The sequence below is a fragment of the Octopus bimaculoides genome, chromosome 2 (genome assembly GCF_046866305.1).
Source record: "Octopus bimaculoides isolate indiv1 chromosome 2, ASM4686630v1, whole genome shotgun sequence".
In the NCBI taxonomy this organism is placed as follows: Eukaryota; Metazoa; Mollusca; class Cephalopoda; order Octopoda; family Octopodidae; genus Octopus; species Octopus bimaculoides.
The window spans coordinates 149,871,484-149,890,332 of record NC_142929.1 but is presented as its reverse complement, the minus strand read 5'-3'; the positions used below and the strand labels follow the sequence as shown (position 1 = coordinate 149,890,332).

Sequence of the window (18,849 nt, the reverse complement as noted above, 5' to 3'; positions counted from 1 at the left end):
CCGAAACCTATCAAAGTTATCAAAGTTATATACTCTCTACCACTACCAATGAACAAAAAACTGAAGTACGTATTTGACAATATATTCTTCGACAGGCAACTATTAGACTTAATTACTGTTGAAATATCTTTCATCATAGTTATGTTCGATCAATGTTTACCAGTAGCTAAAGAACAATAGTAATATGTAATTGAATTAGTGAAATGTATACATTTATAATGATGCTTCTCTAAATTACAACTTTCTGTATTTTCTTTATATTTCTGTTACGTATAGGATTCGATGTTTTCACTCGACTTTCCTAACATTTATAAGAAATGTAACACGTAAAAATTTCCCTGTGTTGCTTGTATTTAGATGAAGTATGTTTCAGGTACAACAGACCTTATAAAGATTAATTCTGACAGAAGCACAAAAAACTAGTAAATTGTTCACTACGACAATCTCAATACCTCGCTGGTATGTATTTCATAGATTCTAACGAAGAGAAATGTTAAATTGTATTCCGTATGATTAAAAATAAGAAAGTAATGGCCGAAACTAATAATCCTTTCGACTATAGGCACATGGCCTGAAATTTTAGTCGGAGGGGACCAGCCGATTACATCGATCCCAGTGTTTCACTGGTACTTGATTTATCGACCCTGAAAGATGTAAGGCAAAGTCAGCTCCGGCGGAATTCGAACTCAGAACGTAAAGACAGGCGAAATACCGCGAAGGATTTTGCCCGGCATGCTAACAATTCTGACAGCTCGTCGCCTTATGGCCGAAACTAATGATAACTGATTACCGTAAAGCACCTTTTTCGATGCTCAAAGGTTTGTGAATCTCAACTAATGTTTCTAATACAGTAATAAAACTCCCTTTATTTTGGTTGACTTTAATCAGACATTTTTAGCTTACAAATAGAAATTTCTGACCTTGCTTTACTGTATGATGAATTTGGCACATAGATACTCAGAAACAAATCCTCGTGAAGAATGATGAATAGTTTCAGTTATTAAAACTATATAGATACATAAATAAGAATACGCTTAGTCAATATGCCCTAGCTATCATATGTGATAATGCCTCAATGATATTAATAGTCTGGTAATAATTTAATTGTGGTTAACTGCTACTACGTAGGATATCGTATTCACAATTTTGTTCAATGCTCAAATTACTTTCTTTTAATAAGATTTTCTGAATAAATGTCTGTAGTTATTTATTTGTTGAAGTAAAATGAAATATCCATTCAATGGAGAAAGAATTGTGCTATAAAATCGATAAATTTTTTGTCTTGCTAATTTGTACTAATGTGTAAAGGAAATTATCTTACTGCGATGAATACATACGATGCCTAGATTCTCGACTGAACGCTTGGTAATGATTCATGCTATCAAGGTGAATAATGATGAGGAACTTTTATATTAATAATTAGTCATCAGTCTGCTGTTAAAATATCATGCGTCAACATAACGAAAGTTTAACAGGTACCAACAAAGTACCGAAAGTTGAAAAAATATCTACTCGAATAATGTGCGAATGTAATAATATGATGCAGATTAATTTTTCTCTTTGTAAACTAAGGTTTGATGTGCCTTGCAAAATACGATCGCAAAACTTCGGCATATCTTGAAATATAAATACTTAGACCATTATCAAGAAATTTCCTTTTCTTATGGATTTGATGACATAAAAGACGCTCAGGCATATTGGTCGCACTCCAGTTTCAGCAGTGCATATTCAGGAAAAATGCTTTTAGTGAATTAAAGCATGTAATATAAGCACAAATTCGAATGAAGGACTCATTAATTTTTTAGACATTTTCTTGGGTAAAAGTATGAAATTCAATACGGTAAATTGCATTAGCTTATAACCATAGAGGTAGTTTATATCAAATTTTCATATTTTTGCAATGATTTTCAACATTTTGAAACCAAATATAATTCACATGTTTTTTTAAAAAAAAGGTTTCTATAGCAAGAGATATTGACGATGATTTTAGTTAATTTTAAGGTGCTCTTTCTGAAAATGCCATTCAGTTTTGCTCCATCACATCAAGATTTTCATATACAAGATACCCATTATATGCCAAATTTACAGAAATGTAATGTAGAATGCAGCATGTAATGTGATCCTATTTGTCCTTTTAGAATACCTGTGATTATTTAATAAGACCGCTTTAATTGTAGCTATAGCACATTTTAGATCATAACTATTCTTAGAATACTTTGACGTAATGCGAGTCTCGGATGTTATTGTGACAATCAAATTGGTAATTGCTCTGTCCACTGTGGACTGCTTTGATTTCTTCACTTCAATTTGCTTCGATTTTCATAGCGTGTATGTCGCAATGGCCAAAATCACTTCTGCTACATCTGTTGGGAATATCCATTCGAGGGCTGTAGGAGAAACATCGCGTGCTCATACAAGCAAGAGACAAGGATTACTTCAAAATAAAAATTTGAGACCAAGTTACATGTTTTGCACCTCGTACTGTATACAAAGTTTGCAGTAATGAGTCTCATCTTTACTTGTAGTCTGGTGGCAAGCTGAAACAAATGCCACTTGGAGCTCCAATGGCTTGGCGAGATACATTCTGCTGATTACTAATTTTGCCTTATTAATGTTGAGGATTTCAATTAAAAAAAGATCTGTAAAGATATCAAATATGCAGCTAATCAACCATTGAACGTCCGTGCGTACGTGCGTACGTACGAATACATCCCTCAAAGATGTGGAACGAATTGTTATGTTTACAGGAGTGTAAAACGCATTAAGAAGTAAACACCATTGAAATTTTAAATGTTATTTACTTTGTGTATATCTGAGTAAATATCGTATGCTTCATATATTTAATATGGGAACAATATCTTGACATAATTGTGAATAGTTTCTCTTACAATTATTGCAATGATTTTCTTTTGTTTGTAGGTTGTAAGTATAAGCATGGGTGTTATCCTGTTGGCTCGAAAAGGTTGACGAAGAAAACTTGTCTTGTTTTGCGTTGCAAGATTAATAAGAGTGTAGCCTTTCCTTCCTGGGATATAGAAGAATATGGTAGGTATTTATATTTGCTGTTGAAAGTGCTCGATTGCATCCAATATTCAGATTAGAAAAACAACTATAAATAAATAGCTTAACTATATCCATGAATTTCAAAACTGCTTTCCTTGAGTAATTTTGTTACAGTAGCATCATGCTTGTATTGCCGTTAAAATGCACAAATTGAATGTTGTAATATTGTATGTATTGTCTTCTCTATTTATAAATCGGTTAAGGGGATCGTTGAATGGATGAAAATAAAAAGCGCGTGTCATGATCACTACTAATCATTCTTTAAACCTCAGTGTATCTTTAGTTTTCATTAACAACAACACTGTTATATTATTTTTGTCAGAAGTTTGGAAAAACACTATTTCAGAAGAATATATTTTGGCAAATGGAAATGTGAAAGACATCAAATATTTTAGACAATAGAAATGTGATAATCATCGAATTTATTTTTTTCAAGAGACAATTTATAAACGACGGAAATCAAAACTTGGATCATTGATAAATATATTGTAGACTTGTTTGTCAGGGTAATCACAATAGTTCCAGCTCGATTTGAAGTTTAAGCGCAAAGCGACGATAGTAATTACTATAAGATGCTTAATCTGAATCTTCTATCTAAATCATTTCTCTGAATTAATTTCGAGTGTAATATTGTAATTAATTTTATGATAATCTGCTTGATTTATTCACTAATCTTAAATGTAATCAGACTGATGTATGTTTGATTGGCCTGTATAGTAACGAAATGGAAGACGTATAAATAGTCGCTTTGGTGAATAATCACGATACAACATCTCTACATACGAACATGATATATTCGTGGAGCTTATGTGTCAGTCTAAATTAGTCATGAGCCAACTTCGGCTCAGTGTCACACACAGCTTAACGAAGAATTACTTTGTATATTGCATAAAGTACTCTTTGTGTCTTACATGTGCCGCGACAATAGAAACATTGATAAAAAGCATCTACTCTGTTTAACATTTTCTTGTCGCATTCTTGGTCTTTACAATATTCACAGTCGTTTCCAGCATGAGATAGTAAGACGATTTCTATTATCACCATCAGTACTTGTTCCACTCATTATTTTCTGTGATTCGAAGCTGGGGTGAATGAGAATTTATAAAAAAAAAAAATACTAATAATAACCACGCGTAATGAATGCAATGTCATTGACAATAGCATTTACACTGCACTTACAAAGCGATAGTCTCTATGTAATTTATGCTACCTGTTGTGAAGAAATTGAAATTTGAAATTAGTGCAGTATTCAAGATTTGAATGTACATACAGATTTATTTGAATTTCTCGAATTTCGATGAGAGAGAAAGGGTCTTCGATGTGAGGGAATGTAGTAGAAACTAATTTGACCGATCTGGGGTTTTTTCCCAATGATATATAAAAAACTATAGTGTAACAATTTTTTTCTCAACGAGAATTGCATTGTATGCTTAATAAAAAAAAATGTGCACCACATATTATAGTTCAAATTACCCAGCAATACTGTGTGTTGTCATTCTACGATACCAGTGTATGTAACTTCAGTGTATGTAACTTCAGTGTATGTAACTTCAGTGCATGTAACTTCAGTGCATGTAACTTCAGTGTATGTAACTTCAGTGTATGTAACTTCAGTGCATGTAACTTCAGTGCCTGTAACTTCAGTGTATGTAACTTCAGTGTATGTAACTTCAGTGTATGTAACTTCAGTGTATGTAACTTCAGTGTATGTAACTTCAGTGCATGTAACTTCAGTGCATGTAACTTCAGTGTATGTAACTTCAGTGTATGTAACTTCAGTGTATGTAACTTCAGTGTATGTAACTTCAGTGCATGTAACTTCTGTGTATGTAACTTCAGTGTATGTAACTTCCGTGCATGTAACTTCCGTGCATGTAACTTCAGTGTATGTAACTTCTGTGTATGTAACTTCAGTGCGTGTAACTTCTGTGTATGTAACTTCAGTGTATGTAACTTCAGTGCATGTAACTTCAGTGTATGTAACTTCAGTGTATGTAACTTCAGTGCATGTAACTTCTGTGTATGTAACTTCAGTGTATGTAACTTCAGTGCATGTAACTTCTGTGTATGTAACTTCAGTGTATGTAACTTCTGTGTATGTAACTTCAGTGCATGTAACTTCTGTGTATGTAACTTCAGTGTATGTAACTTCAGTGTATGTAACTTCAGTGCATGTAACTTCAGTGTATGTAACTTCAGTGTATGTAACTTCAGTGCATGTAACTTCTGTGTATGTAACTTCTGTGTATTTAACTTCAGTGTATGTAACTTCAGTGCATGTAACTTCAGTGTATGTAACTTCAGTGCATGTAACTTCAGTGCATGTAACTTCAGTGTATGTAACTTCAGTGCATGTAACTTCAGTGCATGTAACTTCAGTGTATGTAACTTCAGTGTATGTAACTTCAGTGCATGTAACTTCAGTGCATGTAACTTCAGTGTATGTAACTTCAGTGTATGTAACTTCAGTGTATGTAACTTCTGTGTATGTAACTTCTGTGTATGTAACTTCAGTGTATGTAACTTCAGTGCATGTAACTTCAGTGTATGTAACTTCAGTGCATGTACCTTCAGTGCATGTAACTTCAGTGCATGTAACTTCAGTGCATGTAACTTCAGTGCATGTAACTTCAGTGTATGTAACTTCAGTGCATGTAACTTCGGTGCATGTAACTTCAGTGCATGTAACTTCAGTGCATGTAACTTCAGTGTATGTAACTTCAGTGTATGTAACTTCAGTGCATGTAACTTCAGTGCATGTAACTTCAGTGTATGTAACTTCAGTGCATGTAACTTCTGTGTATGTAACTTCAGTGTATGTAACTTCAGTGTATGTAACTTCTGTGTATGTAACTTCAGTGCATGTAACTTCTGTGTATGTAACTTCAGTGTATGTAACTTCAGTGTATGTAACTTCAGTGCATGTAACTTCAGTGCATGTAACTTCAGTGTATGTAACTTCAGTGCATGTAACTTCTGTGTATGTAACTTCTGTGTATGTAACTTCAGTGTATGTAACTTCAGTGCATGTAACTTCAGTGTCTGTAACTTCAGTGCATGTAACTTCAGTGTATGTAACTTCAGTGTATGTAACTTCAGTGTATGTAACTTCAGTGCATGTAACTTCAGTGTATGTAACTTCAGTGTATGTAACTTCAGTGCATGTAACTTCAGTGTATGTAACTTCAGTGTATGTAACTTCTGTGTATGTAACTTCTGTGTATGTAACTTCTGTGTATGTAACTTCAGTGTATGTAACTTCAGTGCATGTAACTTCAGTGTATGTAACTTCAGTGCATGTAACTTCAGTGTATGTAACTTCAGTGTATGTAACTTCAGTGCATGTAACTTCAGTGCATGTAACTTCAGTGCATGTAACTTCAGTGCATGTAACTTCAGTGCATGTAACTTCAGTGCATGTAACTTCAGTGTATGTAACTTCAGTGTATGTAACTTCAGTGCATGTAACTTCAGTGCATGTAACTTCGGTGCATGTAACTTCAGTGCATGTAACTTCAGTGCATGTAACTTCAGTGCATGTAACTTCAGTGTATGTAACTTCAGTGTATGTAACTTCAGTGCATGTAACTTCTGTGTATGTAACTTCTGTGTATGTAACTTCTGTGTATGTAACTTCAGTGCATGTAACTTCAGTGTATGTAACTTCTGTGTATGTAACTTCTGTGTATGTAACTTCAGTGTATGTAACTTCAGTGCATGTAACTTCAGTGCATGTAACTTCTGTGTATGTAACTTCTGTGTATGTAACTTCAGTGCATGTAACTTCAGTGTATGTAACTTCAGTGCATGTAACTTCTGTGTATGTAACTTCTGTGTATGTAACTTCTGTGTATGTAACTTCTGTGTATGTAACTTCAGTGCATGTAACTTCTGTGTATGTAACTTCTGTGTATGTAATTTCAGTGCATGTAACTTCAGTGCATGTAACTTCTGTGTATGTAACTTCTGTGTATGTAACTGCTTGGTTTAGTTCCTTCCATCTTTTGTTCAAGATGGATTTTCCTTTTTGGTCAAGTTTTAAGAAACGTAATTGGATTCATACCATATCTTCTAACTAGGAGAGGTAAAATGACAGGTAAAAATCTGTACAGCTTGATTTTCTTCTCACAGGGGAACTAAAATAGGTTTCTGAAAATGTAAATAATTTAGTATATTTCAAATTCTATTACACTTTGCCGAAATACATGGCGGCGAGATGGCAGAATCGTTAGCACGTCGGGCAAAATGCTAAAATTATTAAATAAATCTCAGCTGAGCACTGGGGCTGATGTAGTTAACTAAACTCTTTCCTAAATTGCTGGCATTGTACCCAAAACTTGAAACCAGTATATTGTTAGCTGAAATAAATATATTGACAAGTGGCAATCCACATTTCTTGAAATAAATGAAAGTTACTTTTGTGTCGCATGCAGGTTGCTTAGAAGAAGGCGTTTGTCGGAGAATCGGATGGAAAGAAGTCAGAGAAAAGGAGTGTATTGAAGCGGCTTGTGTAAAAAACGCACTAGGATATACTGAATTTCAAAAGAATGTCATTGGTAAGTTTCTAAATCTCTTCACCAAAATGTCCTTGATATATGACGCTCAAGTACATATTTTCCAAATAGCAAAATTTTACACACATCATACATCAGCAGGAAACTATATTTGAGGTGTACTTATCAATTCCATATTAAAAGTATAATGATATTTTGGGATATATAATTTATGCCACAATTATAAAACGTTAAGGATTTAATGGACATATGTACCGTACGTTGTCTTAACACTATTTAGAATAGTCAGTCATATGTGCTTATTCTGCTAAATAATTATACAAAAAAAAAAAAAGAAGGAAATGGCAGTGATTAGTATCAATTCAGCTCTATGGTTCAATTTGAATTCTAAAAACTGATTGTGTGAATTTTCTCGCTTCTTTATAAAAACAGAAAATGTAATAGTTATCAATAGAGAAATAATAATTCGCGACAAAATAGTAAACAACTATTACTTGATAACGTAACAGAGTTTCCAAACTTTTTGCAAGTGCAGCCTACTGGTGCAAAAAGATATATAATATTTCATTGAAATTGTACTGTTCAATACTAATAAATTTCTAAGTTTTGGAGACAATACAAGCAACATACCTTAAGCGTAGGCTTATAATATACTGGATAATTCATCGAAAATATCTTTGCTCTAGTATGAAGTACAATATAACTGAAGTTCGGGACAAAATTTCATACATTCCAGATAAATAGTAAATTTTAGTAACCATGTTTAGACAGTTGAAATACGTGGTGATTAACGAGAAACTAATTAGTACAGGGTGTAGTCAATCTTAGACGAACCATTCTTTGCATTCTTCAACAGTCCGGTCATCATTCCCTTGATATACGTCCTAAATCTAAGACTGAATTTAACTGATTATTAGAAACACTTGAATAGCAAGTACACCGCATAACAACGTTGCTGTTCGAAGTAATTCTCCCATGGTATTTGTATTTCACAGATTTGCACGGGCTCTCCTTTGTTATTTTCTGCATCATAAATGTGGTTTGCCACGATTGGCTCGCTAGAAGTCATCACCATGTACAGAAAAAGTGTATTTTTCTACACATGAAGTTGTACAGGGAAAAGTACAAACTAATCAAAGCGATTCCATTTTTCAATTCATGGTGATATAAAATATGTAGTGTAAGGACTTTGTTATTCACAGGTTGATTAACGGGAATGACATATTAATGACATAACTTACTCAAGATACAACATGTAAGTTTCGTGTTACGACTCGTCTTTGAAAATGTTGTTAATATTTGATAGGTTTGATACATTGACAATACATACATATGATTGAGTTGACGAAAATATATTCATATTTCATAGACACAATTACTGATGCAAACAAAAAGAATTTTCTTTTCACTCCAAGGTTGCAAATCAAACACTGGTTGTCAGAGAATTGGTACAATATGGAGGGAAGATGAATGTTGGCGATTTAGATGTGATGGATTAATAAATGGATCTCAAACTATCACACTACTAGACGGTAAGCACAAATTTAAATGTTCGGTCCTCATACCAGTTGGACTCTCGACAGGAGGAGGTCCAGTTTTGATTTGAATACACCTACAACTACTTCGTGTACGTCCCTCAGGCTCTCTGAAAGAATATTAAAAGGCTGTGGGCTCCCGAAACCCAGGCTGGGATCTTTGGCACTGTGCAGTAGCCACCCGTTCTGGCATTGGTGTAACTTTCAATGCCAAAATTTGGTACAATTCCTTCCAGGATCTTCCAGATGTATATTACTGCATACATCTTCCGCCTTCACTCCAGGGAGTAGAGTCCTAGTTGTTTCAGCCTTTTCCCAGTAGCTGAGCAGTTGCAATGAGACGATCTTCTTTGTGAAGTTTCGCTAGGTTGCTTCAAGGTCCGCTATTAATTTTACACTGTTGGGTGACCTTGGCTGGGAGCAGTAATCCAGGTAGCTGAAGACGAATGTCCTCTGGAGAACCATCATGGCCTCTTCTCTCTGGTTCTGAATGTTCTCAAGATCCATCCAGCCAGTCATCTGCACTTTGTCGCCATCCTAGTAATGTACACTTGGAAAGAGGTATCATCACTCATGTTGATACCCAGGTCCCTCACTGATTTAGGCTCTGGGAATGTATTACCCTGTGGATCGGTGTACTCTGTAAGTTTCATATTCTGTTTTGGATGCTATAGCGCAGGGCTTGGAATTTTTCAGCATTAAACTGCATATTATTATCCTCAGCCCATCTGTAAACTGAGTCCAACTCTTGCTGCAGATGTGCAACATCGCTGGGTTTCTGTATTTTTTGCGAGACTTCCGTATCGTTTGCGTAGCTTGCAAGGGTGGCTATCCAGGCAGCTGGGGGGGGGGGGGCATATCTGAGAGGGCCACTATGAAAAGCAGTGGTTCCAAGACAGTGCTCTGTGGAACACTGTTCAAGATTTTTGTTTCCATTGAGGTGGATTCATTGGCTGCTGCTGCCTGACTTCTATCTTTCAGAAAGTCATGTAACCACTCTCCATTTTTTCCAGCTATCCGCGATCACGTAGTCTGTGGCATATCATACAATGATCCGCTTTATCAAAAGCTTTTGCAAAGTCAGGCTATATTACGTCCACATTTGAGTTTTTGAGTAACTACTCTAAAACACCCAGTCATAATGTTGTAAGAACTGATTCAGGCAGTTCCTAATTGGCCGAAAGCCAGGTTGTTTTTCTTTCTAAAGAATACAATTAGTTTCTCTCTGACTATCCGTTCCATGACTTTGCTGATGTGTGAAGTCAGAGAGATAGGCCTATAGTTTTTGACATCTGCTCTATTTCATCCTTTATGGATTGGGCATATTATTTCCTCCTTCAGTTTGCTTGGCAGTCTGCCATTTGCAAGAAAGCTCTGAAAGAGAATCTGTTGTGGTTTCACCAGGGCACGCTTACACGATTTGAGGATGCTTGCTGGGAAACCATCAGGACGGTAGTTGAGTTTGCGTGTCCACCTCATCTATGGCTAGTAGTATATCTTCTTCGCTAATGTCGATGTAATCCATCGTAACTGCCTCACTGGTTATAGATGAGCCGGCAACGAAATCTACAGGTTCATTCACTATTCTGTGTTCGAACGGGGTGGTAAAGACACTTTTTAACTCGTCGTTCAGTACCTCACTGATCCTTGTTGGACTATCTGTGAGGAAGCCATCCTTTTCGAAGAGGGGTCCTTTTTGGCAGAATACTGAGATTGTTTCTTTGACATAATGAAAGAAGGCCTTTGGGTTTGACTTAATGTTTTTTATAACCCAGGCTTCTTTGTCTGCTCTCTCCCTCACAGAGGATTGTTGCAGGCTTTTTTTTTCAATCTCCATCAGTGGAGGCTTTTTTTCAATCTCCATCACTTTTGAATGCTTGTTGAAACGATTTGCAGCCTTCGTCCGTCGTCTCGTGAGGATCTTCCACTCCCTTGGAATCTTGTTCCTTTTTGTGTTGGCCTTGTGCTCTGAGACATATATTTCTGGCATATGGTTGCATAACAGACCTGAAATATTCTAGTTTCATGCCAATGTCTGGTATGGAGAGACATTTCGGCCAATCCTGTCTGAGGATCTCTTTTTGGATCGATTTCCAGTATGCTTCGTGAAAGTTCCGATTGGGGAGATTTTGGGTGCTTCCTTTAGGCTGTATGACTCAGGATACTTTTGGTCCATACATAGACAGCTCTATTATGTTGTGATCTGAAACTAATGTCGGCGTCACTTTCACATCATGAACGATATCCATATTTTTTGTGAAGCAGAGATCCAAAATGTTATTCGCCGTAGTTGGTCTGAGCACAACTTGCTCCATGAATAGGGCATTGGTGAGGTTAAGCAAGGACTCCATCTGTGCTTGTTTGCAATGAGTCATTCCTGAGAGCATGAGGCCTTCGGGCCATTTGGCTGTGGGGAATTTGATATCACTGATAAGACTTACGCTCACGTGGTATTCCAGTTTCATGAGGATTTCTTTAATTCTTGTGAGACAATCTTCAAGCTTGTCTATGTGGTTTGGAGCATCCGGTGGGCAATATGTATTGTATATGACTATATTGTGTTGTCTTCTGTATACAATTAGAATGTCACATACTGAATTTGAGTATGACAGTAAGATCTGTGGTGTGAGGTCTTCACGAATGTATACAGCAACTCCACCATAGCTCCAATCGCTTCTGTCTGTTAGAATTATTGTACATCTTGGCACGTGTACTTCTGCATCTTCTCTATAAGGACTCAGATGAGTTTCCACGAGTGCTATGCATAGGGCTTAATTGCATGCAGCAAGGTCTCTCAGGAAAACATTTTGCGTTTGTTGTTCTGATGCAACAGACCCCCAATACTTAGTAAAAGATATTGGCGTGACGACTGTGCAGGCTTTAGGGGAGACCATCCCGTGTCTGTTGATTGTGGTAGTCTTGTGCAGTGGTGGGCAACGTTCCTTGTTTGCGCTTGATGCAGCTAGGTCAGCTGCTACACAATATTTTGCGCCATGCAAAAAAAGACTCAACTGCTGCTTGGCGCATAACATCTGAAAGGCGCCCTGCGTTTGTATTTTTTTTTCTTTGGAGACAATAGGTGCTTTACTCAGGGAAGTATTTCTCTTTAAGACACATGTAGTTTTGGCGAGGCCTCAGGTGAACAAACCGGCAGTCTGTATCGTCTTCCCCATGCCAACATTTGCCTTGCAGGTAAAATTAAAATATTCTTGACTTTACTCCAAATTTCTTCTCTCCTCTAGTGTTTCGGATTATATATATATATATTAAAACCGAAACACCAAACAACCTAACAAAAACCAGAAAACTCAAATACGTTATGCTTTCATTTGACAAAAATTTTGATGAGAATATTCCTTGAGTTGGTGTTTATAAATGTATTTCATAACAGAGGGATTGTTCTAAGTTTATTTCAGGATAGTCTTTTTTGCGGGCGGTATTGTAAATTGTTTTAGCAACAACATCGTGCCGCATAAGGAGGGAGTAACGTGACGACATTTTAGGACAGCTGCTAATCACATGTGTGATGTCTTTTACTAAAACATGACATAGCCTACACACGCGGTTGCACGTTGGGATTACAAGAGCGTCACTGTTTCTCTTGTTCATCAGGTACTCTGTGGCAATCTCCTGTTCCTAGATTGCAAATGCATAGCCTTCAAAGTGTGATGTAATGTGGTGGTCTTGTGTCCAAGAGAGGCTGCACTTCGTGTCAATTCTATTGTCTTCTTCAAGTTTCCGAGCAATATACCCATGCATAGGCTTACTTTGTGTATGCTGGGTGCTTTCCATCCAGGTCTTCTCTGAGGTAAGATAGTCCAGGAGATCATCAGGAGAGAGTGCTTCTTGAGGAGCTCAATGGCAACTCGTACGACGTTGCTCACTTCACTTTTCAGCACTGCATTTATATATTTTTATATATTTATTTTTTCTGCTGTTGTTGAGCAGATGCTGCCAGAGTGATTTCCATACAGCATTCAAAGATCGTCTGCACTAATCTCAAGCCTCTACCACCTTCCTTCTTAGGTAGAGCTTGTCAACATCATTGTTTCTGTGGAAGTTCCTAGTTGTTGTCAGGATTTTGCGGTTTTGATATCTACAGAGTGGATTTCTTCTACAGACAACCAAGTATCCCAAATGCTGGGATCAGCACTGGTACTGCAAATGCATTGAGGGATATTGTTTTGTATGTATGTATGTATTTATGTATGTACACATATCTATCTATCTATCTATCTATCTATCTCTCTCTCTCTCTCTCTCTCTCTCTATATATATATATATATATATATATATATATATATATATATATATATATATATATATATATATATATATATATATATATATATATATATATATATAAACACCCCACACACACACACACAAACACACACATACACTCATATATGTATATATTTATATTGATGGCTGGATATGAATATAAAAATACATGAAATCATTACATTCTAATGTTAGAAAGATGTGAATCTAATTACATTTGTCATAATATTGCATAATGAAAATATAATTTTCATTTTTGTGAAAGATTCTTTCCAGTTTTATAAAATTTCATACTAATTAAAAATAACAATGAATATTTAGTATCCGTGAATACATCTAAATGACAATACTTTGTTTACATATGTGAGATAATTTAGATTGGTGATATATTTTTGCGCAGCACTTTTGTAATGTTACAAATTTATTTTTCATAGGTTGTGTTTACAATAACAAATGCTATCCTTTCGGAGTAACTCATTTATACGGATGTTTCTATCTTAGGTGTAAAAAGATAGGTGATTCCAGTACTCACCATGTTGTTAAACGTATGTTAAAATCTTCATTTCTTTCTAATTTATTAATTTATTATAACAGTGAAACATATTTACATAAAATCAAATAATTCTTTTACAATTCAATAGAAATTATATGTCTATGACAAAAATATCAATTTTAAGAATGTTGTCATAACGTTATTGTTCGTAAAATGCAAGCAACCTAATTTCTTTTACGTTAAAAAAACTGATTATATTGTCACGGATTGTAAGAGAAAGTAGACAAAAGATGAAGGATAAGAGAAAATGGTAGCCAAGTTGGGTTCAGGCTGCGTATAACTAACGGACAATACTTGTGAACAATTATCAGGATTTTAGTTTACCGCAAAAATACTTTTCATGTTGGTCTTGAATTAAAAATTTTGACAACAAAGTTTACACAGTGGAAAGGCAATTATTGATTGAAAAGGCTCTGTAATTAAGTTATCAAGGTAGAACAAAATATACGCACTGGTTTCATGTCGTCGAACTGTAGCTGCATGTGTAGGCTGAGTGAGAGTCATGACAACGACTTTTGAAAGCAGAAAAATGAGTAGGTTGTTCTCATAGCTGAGGCCGGCCACAAACTGGATTTTGGCGCTCAAAATGCGGCTGTTTATAAGCCTTGAGAGAATATTCTGGAGGGCTGAAGAATGATGCATTGCATGATGTCTGGCTGCTGATTGGTGGATCACACTTAAAGGCTGTTATTGAATTGTGATTTTCGCTTGACAGTTTATCGATTCGGTTTCGAATCTTGCTAAAATGGTTTCTTAAGTATCCCTGGCACACACTGAAAATAAATTTATACTGTCTAGTTGTTTACATATTTGAATGATGTAAACGTATAGATGGTTTAATTTATCTGAGAATTTATCAAACATAAAAGTAAATAGTGTATCAGAAAATTTCCTTATAGTAATATATGACGAAATGAAGGCGGTGACATAGCAAAAATGTTAGCACGACGGCAAAAAGCTTAGCAGTATTTCGTCTGTCACTACGTTCTGAGTTCAAATTCCGCCGAGGTCGACTATGCCATTCATCCTTTCGGGGTCGATAAATTAAGTACCTGTTATGCACTGAGGTCGATCTAATCGACTGGCCCCCTCCCAAAAAGTTTCAGGCCTTCTGCCTCGAGTAGTAAAGAACATATGACGAAATGTATTACACTGATTACTTACAGGTTTGTAATTTGGATTACCTAATTAACTAATAATCTTTTCCACTATGGGCACAAGGGGAAGGGGGACAATTGATTAGATCAACTCCAGTACGCAACAGGATGACCCCGAAAGGATGAACGGCAAAGTCTACCTTAATTAGCTAATAATCAACAACAGTGTCTAATTGCAAGGATGTTAGATAAAAGCTTCTTCAATTGAAAGCGTCCTGATTTTGGAAATGATATTGTAAAATAATGTACGAAGAATATATATCATTGGCATTAACAACTTCTGTTCTTTATTAATTTGAATTTGTAAGCATCTATATCTCTTTCCTCGAATTTTTAATATTCAATGAAAATGCATCAAGATAATGCTCTTTACCACATAAAATATTTTATGATCAGAGAAAATTTATAAAAAAACGCTTCTGTGATAATTGCAAAGATAGTAACTTTACATGCTGCCGTTTGTATCATCTGAAATATAATGACGATAAACATATCAATTTTTTTAAAAATCAACAAATGTTTTCAATATAATGTAGAATCATCTATACCTATATTTTGAATAATTAACAACTACTTACCAATTTCTGTCCGTTATCAATATTTAGTATTATGATGAACAAAGTTGTTCTTCACTAATGCTTACATCTTCAATAATTTGAGTATTTGGATCTCTTTGCTTGGTAATCCCAAACCTTAATGAAATATTGGTTTCAAATTTTGGCTTGAGACCAAAAATTTGGTGGGATGCGAGTAAATCGATTTCATCGATGACAGTGTTCAACTGGTACTTGTTTTACCGAGCCAGAAAGAAAGGGAAGCAAAGTCGACTCCGGCAGAATTAAAACTCAGATCTAAAAATGGACAAAGTGCCGCTCAACATTTTACCCGGTGTGCTAACGATTCAGCCATCGAAACGCTTTACCAAGATAACATATTAACGTAATGATGTTATATAGTTAGTGGTAAGTTTTCATAGATATCTTATCCGAACATAACTCACAAATTACTAATGATGTGTTAATGTTATGTTCGAATTTGTTAAGATTTTTACTCACGTATTTTTATTAGAATTATAGATATGTTTTCGTTTTAATTTCATTTTACAAAGAATAAGATATTTTACATTAATATTTGATTTACTTCATTCCATGCTCTACATTTGATCGTTTGAACCGAACATTTTATTTCACAGTTAATTATGTCTCTTTTTTTAACTATCCAGAATGCTAATGTGAAAGCGTGGACGCGCCAGTGTATTCGGACCCAGGGATACGTAGGAATCAAAAAACATCAAATTGATATTAGATGTAAAATATACACAGAGTGCGTGAACGTGAATAAAGACGAGGATTGAAGTTATGCCTATTTCGTACATAGAGTTACGATTATTATTACTGTGAACAATGAATTTAGCAGTTTCATTATATGTTAGACTTAATCGTTTTATATACAATGACAACCGCAATAATTTTCGTAGCATGGTGTTAACTTCTTAAAGAGCCGTGCATGGAGTTTTCAAATGACCAAAGTGTGAGTGTACAATGTTCAGTCAATAACTGTATAAGCGAAAGATAACAACATATCTAACCAATTTATTTCTGCAGAAAACAACACACTTACCTTGATATTTTTATATTTTTATATATATGAAAATATTACCAATGTTTAATATGCTTAATAAATTATGTTGAAAATGAACTTGAGTATATCAATCATTAAGTAAATAGAATTTTACTCATGAAATTTGATTTTTATCGTTAATTAAATAAAAAAATTCTATGCTGTTACTTTTGTATTAGTTAATGAGACAAATGACTAACCAGGTACTTTGGAAACTATATAGAATAAAGCAGAAGAATAGAACTTAATAACAATATCGATGTAGTCTACAATCACTTTGTCATCTGATGTGTGGTGCATCTGTACAGGAATTGTCGATTTGAAAGAGAGAGTAAAGTAATGTAAACTCCACCATGTAATAGCTGATAATCATTCAATAATCATGGCGAGAAGATATTTCCCGAGCGAAATATTCAAAACTATTTGTATCATACACTGAGTTTTAAAAAAAAGAGTAAATATTTTCATATACAAAAATTAATATTGTAGATTAAAACATGAACATATTTAACATATATCAAAACTCATTCATGAAAAATAGGGTCACAAAACAGCTTTCCAGGATTTCGAGGCGTATACATTCCCCTCCTGGTAGACTGCTGGTCCATCGTAGGGTAACTCATATTTGCCAGTTAAATAGACTGGAGTAACGTGAAACGAAGTATTTTGCGCAAGAACACAACCCATCATTTGGAACAAGAATCGAAGCCTCAAACTTACGACCATGAGTGCTAAACCCTAATCACTAACCCACACACCTCCACATACTAGACACTCACTTGCACACATATATATATTTCGACACATGACATTTGGTACACCGTGCACTTGTTCAGTCAAAGTCGATTTGATGGAGAGGGTGAGCTGATATACAGCAACTTAACTTGACAAAGAAATCCTTTGTGAAGGTCGTTCTGTACTCTCATACGTCGTTTTCGACGGGGGATTCCATCATACATACATATGCACATACAGGTATAAATAGATATATAAAAAGGGTAGCAAAACTATACAGAGTTATACTACCAGTGGCCTAGTATGTAAAAAAAAGTCAATAGACAACATATTCCATATAAAGTATAAGAGAAATTACCCATAACAGGTAACTTCTCCACGCTAGACGACAGTCAAAACGACCGAAAACCACAAAGTAAAACATTTCAAAGGGAAGAGAACATAAAATCTTTTACCTTATTTCTAACGGTTAGACCTATAGGTTTCTGATTTTTTAGTAAATAAAGTAATTTACTAGGCAAATCGTCTTCAGTAACCAGCCGTCAAGGAATTAACGTATATTTACAAGACAGGAGGCCATAAGCACATATCTTCTCAAATATACATTCCATTTTTTCCATAATCCACTGCGCAGACGCAGTTTCCGTCGGCAGAAAATGCAAAAAAGCCCAGTATACCCATCATGACTACCCGTGTACAACAGACACATGCATCACGACCATATGTGCATGACATGGTGATTTCATATCAGGATAACAGCACTTGACCTTGAATGTGGAGGTCCAGTTAGAATTTTCTTCATATCGAGTAGCCCTTCCCGTTCAAAAGGTCCCTGAATAAGGATTGTTTGAGGATGTTGAACGAAACGCCCTTGTTTCCAAAGGTGAATTACACTAGGCAAAAAAAGTTTTACTTCTATTAGACGAAATAGAATCCATAGGTAATTTGGGACCGCTGATTCTGAATCTGCATTCATTTTTGCTCTGGCACGTCACGTTTTTACGTTATCATTATTATACTGCTGTCATAATTACAATAATGTGAAAATTCATATAAACTAAAATGAATGTTATTTTAAGTGTAAATTACCGTTATTTGTTATAAGAACAATAGCAACTAGGTAGACAAGTATGTCTAAAACCAATAAAATACAAAACAAAAAGTGTTAAGTGAATAATAATAATTTTATGTTTTTTTTTTCAGAAATAGCTTTGGCGTCTTTTTTATGCTTATGTTGCATGTCCGTGTCTCGTTTTAAAAACCAACAGTAGTCCGTCGACACGATTGGTGTAAGTCTGCCATTGTAGTGGCTTTCTAGCTCTTTGATTACTTGATGAAACCGTTCACCATGCTCGTCTCTAACATCACCCATATTGAGTGGAAAAAAT

General features: G+C 35.2%; 1 protein-coding gene across 8 annotated transcripts in view; it reads left to right on the top strand.

Annotated features, from left to right (window-relative positions):
• The window catches only part of LOC106869870 (uncharacterized), a 66,846-nt gene extending 50,042 nt beyond the window's left edge, over nt 1-16,804 (top strand). For 3 of the 8 annotated variants that reach the window (XM_014915791.3, XM_089347916.1, XM_089347919.1), the window contains 5 exons: nt 2,920-3,045; nt 7,497-7,619; nt 8,993-9,109; nt 13,831-13,941; nt 16,329-16,804. In XM_014915791.3, coding sequence (XP_014771277.1) covers nt 2,920-3,045; nt 7,497-7,619; nt 8,993-9,109; nt 13,831-13,941; nt 16,329-16,336 — 485 coding nt within the window. In that variant the 3' untranslated portion in view covers nt 16,337-16,804. Of the gene's footprint in view, nt 1-2,919; nt 3,046-7,496; nt 7,620-8,946; nt 9,110-13,830; nt 13,942-16,328 lie in introns of those variants that run through there. The other 5 variants (XR_016240777.1, XM_089347917.1, XR_016240778.1 and 2 more) reach the window with 5 other exon arrangements.
• Nucleotides 16,805-18,849: the final 2,045 nt, after the last annotated feature.